The sequence below is a fragment of the Salvelinus alpinus genome, chromosome 5 (genome assembly GCF_045679555.1).
Source record: "Salvelinus alpinus chromosome 5, SLU_Salpinus.1, whole genome shotgun sequence".
NCBI lineage: Eukaryota > Metazoa > Chordata > Actinopteri > Salmoniformes > Salmonidae > Salvelinus > Salvelinus alpinus.
In genome coordinates, this window is record NC_092090.1 from 17,605,640 (window position 1) to 17,617,050 (window position 11,411).

Here is an 11,411-nt window from a genome sequence, read left to right on the forward strand (position 1 = left end):
GTTCTGTTTCATCTTTGCCACTGCTCAAATGACATGTTGGCTCGATGTTACACACGTTGGCTGAAATGGGCCTAGGTTGTGTGGTTGGCGCTTCTCCCTGAGAATTCCCTTTCCTGAATCGCATTGAGTGGGAGGACCCTCTTAACCCTCTTAACATCACAACGTGGCAACCAAGATAGATATACATACGTTTACCCTAGTTGGTGGAAAGATAACTTCCTAAATATAACACTCAATATTATTTAGGCACAAGTTCCTCCCAAAGCAAACATGTACCTCAATAGGTTTTTATTCTCTCATCGCTGGCTGACAGTATTTATGTACTGGTAGTGTTGTTTTGCTAGAAAGACTGCTTACTTATACCCCTGAAGACATCAACTCATGTCTCGGTGACTTTTTCTAAAGGAAATATATGGTCCAGTATATTTAACTGCATCTATGTATGGCTGTGCATTGTAATGAAAGGAAATGAAGGATAGACTATAGTAGTGTTTGTGTGCCCTCTGTATCCCACAGTAAGATAGTGGAGCGGATCGACGGTGATGGAGATGGCTTTGTCACCATCACTGAACTGAAGGCCTGGATCAAGCGGGTGCAGAAGCGTTACGTCTACGAGAACGTGGCCAAGGTGTGGACGGATTACGACCTCAACAAAGACAACAAGATCTCGTGGGATGAGTACAAGCAGGCTACCTATGGCTACTACCTGTGTAAGATATGATACGACCTGCTTATGACATGTTATGTCAGACATGACCTGCTTATGACATGTTCTGTCAGACATGATATGACCTGCTTATGACATGTTCTGTCAGACATGATATGACCTGCTTATGACATGTTCTGTCAGATATGATATGACCTGCTTATGACATGTCTGTCAAACATGATATGACCTGCTTATGACATGTTATGTCACATATGATATGACCTGCTTATGACATGTTCTGTCAGATATGATATGACCTGCTTATGACATGTCTGTCAAACATGATATGACCTGCTTATGACATGTCTGTCAAACATGATATGACCTGCTTATGACATGTTATGTCACATATGATATGACCTGCTTATGACATGTTCTGTCAGATATGATATGACCTGCTTATGACATGTTCTGTCAGACATGATATGACCTGCTTATGACATGTTCTGTCAGACATGATATGACCTGCTTATGACATGTTCTGTCAGACATGATATGACCTGCTTATGACATGTTATGTCAGACATGATATGACCTGCTTATGACATGTTATGTCAGACATGATATGACCTGCTTATGACATGTTATGTCAGACATGATATGACCTGCTTATGACATGTTATGTCAGACATGATATGACCTGCTTATGACATGTTATGTCAGACATGATATGACCTGCTTATGACATGTTATGTCAGACATGATATGACCTGCTTATGACATGTTCTGTCAGACATGATATGACCTGCTTATGACATGTTATGTAGCTGTTATGACTGAGGATTCAAGCAAATCCTCACCTCTCTCCTCTCTGGTTGTCTGACCCATGGCCCCTCTCTCCTCACTGGTTGTCCGACCCATGGCCCCTCTCTCCTCTCTGGTTGTCCGACCCATGGCCCCTCTCTCCTCACTGGTTGTCCGACCCATGGCCCCTCTCTCCTCTCTGGTTGTCCGACCCATGGCCCCTCCCTCCTCTCTGGTTGTCCGACCCATGGCCCCTCTCTCCTCTCTGGTTGTCTGACCCATGGCCCCTCTCTCCTCTCTGGTTGTCCGACCCATGGCCCCTCTCTCCTCTCTGGTTGTCTGACCCATGGCCCCTCTCTCCTCTCTGGTTGTCCGACCCATGGCCCCTCTCTCCTCTCTGGTTGTCCGACCCATGGCCCCTCTCTCCTCTCTGGTTGTCCGACCCATGGCCCCTCTCTCCTCTCTGGTTGTCCGACCCATGGCCCCTCTCTCCTCTCTGGTTGTCCGACCCATGGCCCCTCTCTCCTCTCTGGTTGTCCGACCCATGGCCCCTCTCTCCTCTCTGGTTGTCCGACCCATGGCCCCTCTCTCCTCTCTGGTTGTCCGACCCATGGCCCCTCTCTCCTCTCTGGTTGTCCGACCCATGGCCCCTCTCTCCTCTCTGGTTGTCCGACCCATGGCCCCTCTCTCCTCTCTGGTTGTCCGACCCATGGCCCCTCTCTCTTCTCTGGTTGTCCGACCCATGGCCCCTCTCTCCTCTCTGGTTGTCCGACCCATGGCCCCTCTCTCCTCTCTGGTTGTCTGACCCATGGCCCCTCTCTCCTCTCTGGTTGTCCGACCCATGGCCCCTCTCTCCTCTCTGGTTGTCCGACCCATGGCCCCTCTCTCCTCTCTGGTTGTCCGACCCATGGCCCCTCTCTCCTCTCTGGTTGTCTGACCCATGGCCCCTCTCTCCTCTCTGGTTGTCTGACCCATGGCCCCTCTCTCCTCTCTGGTTGTCCGACCCATGGCCCCTCTCTCCTCTCTGGTTGTCTGACCCATGGCCCCTCTCTCCTCTCTGGTTGTCTGACCCATGGCCCCTCTCTCCTCTCTGGTTGTCCGACCCATGGCCCCTCTCTCCTCTCTGGTTGTCCGACCCATGGCCCCTCTCTCCTCTCTGGTTGTCCGACCCATGGCCCCTCTCTCCTCTCTGGTTGTCCGACCCATGGCCCCTCTCTCCTCTCTGGTTGTCTGACCCATGGCCCCTCTCTCCTCTCTGGTTGTCCGACCCATGGCCCCTCTCTCCTCTCTGGTTGTCTGACCCATGGCCCCTCTCTCCTCTCTGGTTGTCCGACCCATGGCCCCTCTCTCCTCTCTGGTTGTCTGACCCATGGCCCCTCTCTCCTCTCTGGTTGTCTGACCCATGGCCCCTCTCTCCTCTCTGGTTGTCTGACCCATGGCCCCTCTCTCCTCTCTGGTTGTCTGACCCATGGCCCCTCTCTCCTCTCTGGTTGTCTGACCCATGGCCCCTCTCTCCTCTCTGGTTGTCCGACCCATGGCCCCTCTCTCCTCTCTGGTTGTCCGACCCATGGCCCCTCTCTCCTCTCTGGTTGTCTGACCCATGGCCCCTCTCTCCTCTCTGGTTGTCTGACCCATGGCCCCTCTCTCCTCTCTGGTTGTCTGACCCATGGCCCCTCTCTCCTCTCTGGTTGTCTGACCCATGGCCCCTCTCTCCTCTCTGGTTGTCTGACCCATGGCCCCTCTCTCCTCTCTCATATCTGGTTGTCTGACAGCTAACAATATCACACCTTCCATCCAAATTCATGACCTACCTAGTTATTTAAGTCAGCGTCTCTACTTCAGTTGTTTGAACACCAACCACTTGTTTGTCTTTCCTCCAAGCGAACCCAGAAGAGTTTGAAGAGGCCACAGACCAGTTCAGCTTTAAGAAGATGCTGCCCAGGGACGAGAGTAGATTTCAAACAGCTGATCTGAATGGAGACCTGGCAGCTGATAGAGAAGAGTTCACCTCCTTCCTCCACCCAGAGGAGTTTGACCACATGAAGGACATCGTGGTCCAGGTTAGTGTTCCAGATCTGCACTGAAATGTCTAGTGTTGGCCTGGATGCCAGCCTGTTCTGCTCCGTTAGCAGACATTAGTTGGCTAATGCAGAAACTCTCACATGGGTTATGGTGGTGTATCAGTAGATGGAGAAACCGCAAACTCCACAGCAGCCTAGAAAACTGATTTGAGAACCTCTAACTTCTTCTGGATTAAGTTTAAACGAAACGTAGTAAATCAGGGCTGTATTTGAGAAGCAGCTTTAAAACCTGAGTTATGTGAAGAGTTCAAAGCTGTATTGAAAACGTCTCATCGTATTCTATAGATGAGTTGACTGGCTTTCTGAAAATGTTTTCTAGTTCTTGGAACAGATGAGAGTTTCTGTGAAATGAGTTTCTGTCTGATGTCCCACTAGGAGTGCTCTGCATTCAGATCCCGCTCTCTAATGACACTTTACTCAGCCTGGAAACTCTGTGTAGATGTTTTGGAACGGGTCTAGTGGGACAAACCGACCCATGCCACTTAAATATAAAACTGACAGCGCTGAGCAGTCGCGTGGCAACATGGAGCAACTAATGCACTAGGCTTCTGTCTTCATAAAAACTGTAATGCCCATTTGACAGAGTTCATTATTGATGGTCCATTTTTCAGAAATGTTTCTGGGTTGCTGCTTGGGCAGTGTTGTCTTCATTGATTGTGGTGATCACACCTTGTGCTTGTAGTCAATAGGGTCAGTCTTTCCAAGTAAGACCCAAGCCATGACGTTAAGTCACATCCATGTTGTTATTATTGGGTAAAATGACGTGCCTACTCCCTACCATAGTAGGCCCATAACCCCTATACCACTCTAGTGTTGTAGAGGAGATGAACCCCTATACTACTGGTGGTGTAGAGGAGATGAACCCCTATACTACTGGTGTTGTAGAAGAGATTAACCCCTATACTACTGGTGGTGTAGAGGAGATGAACCCCTATACTACTGGTGGTGAAGAGGAGATGAACCCCTATACTACTGGTGGTGTAGAGGAGATGAACCCCTATACTACTGGTGTTGTAGAGGAGTTTTCCTGGATGAGTCCTGCTATGGAGAGGTCTATATTCATTATGTTGTATATTTTTAATAACACATGTTTATTATTAGTTATCCACTTCCCAGGGTCAGTGATCTTTCATCTTTCAGTAGGCTTCAGCAGGGGCATGTATAACCTGCTTGAAGCTGTGTGTGTGTGTGTGTGTGTGAAGCTATGTTGGTTGGTACGGGGGGTGACTGCATTTTGAGGTAGTGATGACATACCGCTCTAATAACAACAGCTAAAGTTACAACTTTAAGCCTCGTTCACATTACCCATAAGCACTCTTGGCTTGCTTGACTTGCTACAAAGTTAGAGAAACAAGTTGAGGAAAAAGTAAAGAAACAAAACATGTTTTATCACCTGAAACAATATATTTATCCTGTCTTGAATAAAAAGGTCATATTTTGCAATATCCCAAAATAAATGCTATCTCTGAGGAGAGAGATCCATCTTGCCTTACAAAACACTACACTGGTCCGTTCAGTAGCGGGGCAAGACTCCGTGAAGATGACGTACGGCGTAATGAAATACGTCACGATGTAAACGGGGCATTAGGGAGTCAGTCATGACATATCCTCTCTCTTAACTGCTACAACAGAGAGGCAGTCATGCAAATATAAGTTAAATCCCAAACGAGGGAACACAACGATTGTGCAGTGTTGACAAGATGAGTTGAGGCACTGTAAACATACCTAAGAGACTGTATAGGGATGGCTCACAACTTTTAAATCATCTACACCATACAGTGCATTCACAAAGTATTCAGACCTTGACTTTTTCCACATTTTGTTACGTTACAGCCTTATTCTAAAATGGATTAAATAAAACATTTTCCTCATCAATCTACACACAATACACCATAATGACAAAGCAAAAATATATTTTTTGAAATTTTAGCAAATGTATATATATATATATATATATATAAAAAAAAAAAGGTTCCTTATTTACATAAGTATGCTGACTCTTTACTATGAGACTCTAAATTGAGCTCAGGTGCATCCTGTTTCCATTGATGATCCTTGAGATGTTTCTACAACTTGATTGGAGTCCACCTGTGGTAAATTCAATTGATTGGACATGATTTGGAAAGGCACACACCTGTCTATATAAGGTCCCACAGTTGACAGTGCATGTCAGAGCAAAAACCAAGCCATGAGGTGGAAGGAATTGTCCGTAGAGCTCCGAGACAGGACTGTGTCGAGGCACAGATCTGGGGAAGGGTACCAAAAAATGTCGGCAGCATTGAAGATCCCCAAGAACACAGTGGCCTCCATCATTCTTAACTGGAATAAGTTTGGAACCACTAAGACTCTTCCTAGAGCTGGCCACCCGGCCAAACTGATCAACCGGGGGAGAAGGGCCTTGGTCAAGGAGGTGACTAAGAACCCGATGGTCACTCTGACAGAGCTCCAGAGTTCCTCTTTGGAGATGGGAGAACCTTCCAGAAGGACAACCATCTCAGCAGCACTCCACCAATCATGCATTTATGGTTGAGTGGCCAGACGGAAGCCACTCCTCAGTAAAAGGCACATGAAAGCCTGCTTGGATTTTGCTAAAAGGCAAATGAGAAACAAGATTCTCTGGTCTGATGAAACCAAGATTGAACTCTTTGGCCTGAATGCCATGTGTCACGTCTGGAGGAAACCTAGTACCATCCCTACGGTGAAGCTTGGTGGTGGCAGCATCATGCTGTGGGGATGTTATTCAGCGGCAGTGACTGGGAGACTAGCCAGGATCGAAGGAAAGATGAACAGAGCAAAATACAGAGAGAATCTTGATGAAAACTTGCTCCAGAGCGGATCTCACTGGATCGAGGGTTCACCTTCCAACAGGACAACGACCCTAAGCACACAGCCAAGACAACGCAGGAGTGGCTTTGTGACAAGTCTCAGTGTTCTTGAGTGGCCCAGCCAGAGCCCGGACTTGAACCCGATCGAACATCTCTGGAGAGACCTGAAAATAGCTGTGTAGTGACTCTCCCAATCCAACCTGACAGAGCTTGAGAGGATCTACAGAGAAGAATGGGAGAAACTCCCCAAATACAGGTGTGCCAAGCTTGTAGCGTCATACCCAAGAAGACTTGAGGCTATAATCGCTGCCAAAGGTGCTTCAACAAAGTACTGAGTAAAGGGTCTGAATACTTATGTAAATGTGGTATTTCATTTTTTTTTTTATTACATTTGCAAAATATTCTAAAAACCTGTTTTTGGTTTGTCATTATGGGTTATTGCCTGTAGATTGATGAGGGGGGGAAACGATTTAGTCCATTTTAGAATAAGGCTGTAAAGTAACAATGTGGAAGAAGTCAAGTGGTTTGAATACTTTCCAAATGCATTGTATATTCAATCCATTCCTCCAGATAAACAGATGGTTAGATATATCTAAAATTACACAAGTAAAGCAACCATAGATGGTTCTAAAAGAAGTGTGTAAAATCTCATCTCTGAAAACAAACACACATCGTCTCTAATCCAGGCAGTTAGCTGATCATCAGCAGTGGCTCTGTAATCGTAGTGTCACTCTGCCAGCCCAGCTGTAAGCAGAACCTCGTAGCTCGACTCATACTGCCTGGGGCTGTGTGTTTTATATTTTATTACTGTCAGTAGTGAGAGTCCCACTGCTGTTGACCTCTGTGTCCCCCTTTTATGACATCATTGTCTGTGTTTGCGTGCAGGAGACTCTGGAGGACATTGATAAGAATGGAGACGGACATGTGGACGAGGATGAGTATATTGGTGAGTTGGGGAGGCGTGACTTGGGGTTGACACTGCATCAGAAGACTAACCCTTCATGAACACACAGGTTACAGGTCATTTTCACTCACTTCATTAAAAAAAAAATCATTTTTTCCCCTTCTATTTTTTTTGCGAAATTTCCATTTTTATACACGAGGACAGGTCTAACCTCATTTTATTTATTTAAAAAACATATATATATTTTTTCGTGGTATCCAATCGCTAGTAATTACTATCTTGTCTCATCGCTACAACTCCCGTACGGGCTCGGGAGAGACGAACGTCGAAAGCCATGCGTCCTCCGAAGCACAACCCAACCAAGCCGCACTGCTTCTTTAACACAGCGCGCCTCCAACCCGGAAGCCAGCCGCACCAATGTGTCGGAGGAAACACCGTGCACCTGGCCCCCTTGGCTAGCGCGCACTGCGCCCGGCCCGCCACAGGAGTCGCTGGAGCGCGATGAGACAAGGATATCCCTACCGGCCAAACCCTCCCTAACCCGGACGACGCTGGCCCAATTGTGCGTCGCCCCACGGACCTCCCGTTCGCGGCCGGCTGCGACAGAGCCTGGGCGCGAACCCAGACACTCTGGTGGCGCAGCTAGCACTGCGATGCAGTGCCCTAGACCACTACGCCACCCGGGAGGCCAGGTCTAACCACATTTTAATGCAATTTTTTTTTTAACCAATTTGTATAATTTTTTTCCTCCACAAACTATATCATGTTCTTATGGTATATTGGAAGTGTTTACAAGGTTTGGTGTTAGTATCCTCCTGGGTCTTCTAGACTAGAGGAAGAGTTCCTAACACAAGATGTGTGCAACCCCATGAGCTCTGTGACCTGATTAGGAATCAAAGGCCTGTTTGTTGGCTGCTTTGGGAAGCTCTGCTGTGACGCTGCAGTCTGCTGACTTAGTCTGTCTGCCTATTCAAGGATTTCACTGTTCATTTCTGGTTTCGTTTTTACAGGAATATCCACTTAGAAACTGCTTAGAAACATTACATAGCTTGCTTGTATACCGTTAGTTCTATAGAGGTTTGATTACAGGTCCTTATAGTAAATGGCTTATACAGGGAATGCAAATGAGCAGATGAACAAACAATGATTTCCAACATTTTTACTAATGGTTAACAAACGGTTTCTTACGGTTTATAAGCATACTTTCAAACAAAGTGTTCGCTTTTTGACCTTCTTTGAGTATGTCATCCCATATGTTCCTGTGTCATTGCAGCGGACATGTTTTCCCATGAGGAGGGGGGTCCAGAACCAGACTGGGTCAGAACGGAGCGGGACCAGTTCTCTGACTTCCGGGACCTGAACAAGGACGGAAAGATGGACGTGGCAGAGATTCGCCACTGGATCCTGCCCCAGGACTACGATCACGCCATGGCAGAGGCCCGACACCTGGTCTATGAGTCAGACCAGGACAAGGTACTGATCCTGTAACCTGGTCTACGATTCAGACCAGGACAAGGTACTGATCCTGTAACCTAGTCTACGAGTCAGACCAGGACAAGGTACTGATCCTATAACCTGGTCTACGAGTCTGACCGATATGATTCCAACGATTGTTTAAGTTTTCACTCCTCTTTACCAATTTTCTGGCTGGTAATATTATGTAGGATAAAGAGTGTGAGTTCATACTTTTTTATCATGTCTTAGCTGTCAAAATGGAGGAATTGAATTTCAAGTGTTAGTTCTTTAGTAGTAGGAGATCTTCTAGACTCTATGTAAACCTGACTGGGTTCTCTCTCCTCAGGACACAATGCTGACCAAGGAGGAGATCCTGGAGAACTGGAACATGTTTGTAGGAAGTCAGGCCACCAACTATGGAGAAGACCTGACCAAGAACCATGATGAACTCTGAGCATAGTTTACTGTAGTTGTGTTTGTGGCAGGGCGGTCGGACCTCAACTGAGCATCGTCAACCTCGACCACAAACTTGTCTGGTCCTCAGCCTTATCCTGCTAAATGTCATCAGTTGAACACAAACATAGTTCCAACACTGCAGTAACCCCCCCGAGGGGAGGGGCCAAGGAATGGTCTGTTCCTACCACTGACGGTCGGGGTCCTCCTGAGCGGCTGGACCGGGTTTGGTCCTGTTTCTGACATTTAGGAACAGAGATTGACCACACCCAACCTCTGTGCGACTGACAGTGATGTTGCTTATCAGCCAGACTCCCATCTGGCTTAGCAGCCTTTTACATCTCTATACACAGCCATCATCACATGACCATATTTCACCGTTTGATCATTTCACTTTTATATTGTCTTTTCTTTAAACCTTACATGATTTTAGCAGAGAGGAGAACATAGGGTTGATCGTCAGGAATATTTTTATTTGATTGTGGTTCCAATGTGAAAACAAAGCACAACCTAGAATACTTATTCTAATTCTATTTATTTAGTCCTTTACCTTGAGGAGGTGAAGAAGCCTGGGAGGTATAAGAGTTAGAGGTCAATGGGTGTTTAGAGTTTCTGAAGGCTGCCTACTTGTTGAACTTGTCAGATATCACTACACACTTTGTTTTTATACAGTGGACACAGATGTTGTTTTTGTTTTGCTGGCCAGTAAAGACTATTTTATAAATTAGATATTTTTTTTAATGCTCTTGGATTTGCGAGCTTCCTGTTGTAAAATGTTTTAGGATCTCTTACTAACACCCATCTTAATGATATGCTCTTTGCACGCATCTTTTCCCAATACAGTCTGTGAAAACATTCATTTTAATCACCTTTGCTTTGTTCGCTTGTTTATTTTATACACTTAAGGCCTGCCTGTGTAAAAATGTAATATGAGTTTCATGCAAAATAACCAGGCTATTGTCATGATGAAAATGTCAGTTTTGCCTTTTCATTGTTATGGAAATGGGGGTTTTGGAGTGATGTAAAATGACTTGAAACGCAGGAGAAGAGGGGTTCTAGAGTACTGTATGTGTGTTCTCCATTACCTCAAGCTGCTTCTCATATTGACACTATTGTTCACGTCGTAAGATAGGACTTCCTGTTAGATCACTTCCTCTTGTACCATGCCAATGTACTCCCTTGTGTATATTAATGTTTGAGAAAAAGAAACACATTTTCCCGTTCTTGTCTAGTTTGTAATTCTATGATGACCCACATCTTTTGTTTCTATGTACCTTGTTTTTCTCTGTATCAGAAGTGAAGCCAAGGTTTTTCTCAAATGTATTTATAAAGCCCTTCTTACATCAGCTGATGCCACAAAGTGCTGTACAGAAACCAAGCCTAAAACCAGGAGCAGGACAAGCAATGCAGGTGTAGAAGCATGGTGGCTAGGAAAAACTCCCTAGAAAGGCCAAAACCTAGGAAGAAACCTAGAGAGGAACCAGGCTATGAGGGGTGGCCAGTCCTCTTCTGGCTGTGCCGGGTGGAGATTATAACAGAACATAGCCAAGATGTTCAAATGTTCATAAATGACCAGCATGGTCAAATAATAATAATCACAGTAGTTGTCGAGGGTGCAGCAAGTCAGCACCTCAGGAGTAAATGTCAGTTGGCTTTTCATAGCCGATCATTAAGAGTATCTCTACCGCTCCTGCTGTCTCTAGAGAGTTGAAAACAGCAGGTCTGGGACAGGTAGCACGTCCGGTGAACAGGTCAGGGTTCCATAGCCGCAGGCAGAACAGTTGAAACTGGAGCGGCAGCACGGCCAGGTGGACTGGGGACGGCAAGGAGTCATCATGCCAGGTAGTCCTGAGACATGGTCCTAGGGCTCAGTTCCTCCGAGAGAGAGAAAGAGAATTAGAGAGATTATACTTAAATTCACACAGGACACTGGATAAGACAGGAGAAATACTCCAGATATAACAGACTGACCCTAGCCCCCCCCGACACATAAACTACTGCAGCATAAATACTGGAGGCTGAGACAGGAGGGGTCAGGAGACACTGTGGCCCCATCCGATGATATCCCCGGACAGGGCCAAACAGGCAGGATATAACCTCACCCACTTTGCCAAAGCACAGCCCCCACACCACTAGAGGGAAATCTTCAACCACCAACTTACCATCCTGAGACAAGGCCGAGTATAGCCCACAAAGATCTCCGCCACGGCACAACCCAAGGAGGGCGCCAACCCAGACAG

The 11,411-nt window shown here is 46.4% G+C and overlaps 1 protein-coding gene across 4 annotated transcripts in view; it reads left to right on the forward strand.

Moving 5' to 3' along the window:
* The window catches only part of LOC139575020 (reticulocalbin-1-like), a 47,432-nt gene extending 37,038 nt beyond the window's left edge, over positions 1-10,394 (forward strand). For all 4 annotated transcript variants that reach the window (XM_071399925.1, XM_071399923.1, XM_071399924.1 and 1 more), the window contains 5 exons: positions 517-710; positions 3,335-3,513; positions 7,245-7,305; positions 8,537-8,736; positions 9,065-10,394. In XM_071399925.1, coding sequence (XP_071256026.1) covers positions 517-710; positions 3,335-3,513; positions 7,245-7,305; positions 8,537-8,736; positions 9,065-9,172 — 742 coding nt within the window. In that variant the 3' untranslated portion in view covers positions 9,173-10,394. The remainder of the gene's footprint in view (positions 1-516; positions 711-3,334; positions 3,514-7,244; positions 7,306-8,536; positions 8,737-9,064) is intronic.
* Positions 10,395-11,411: the final 1,017 nt, after the last annotated feature.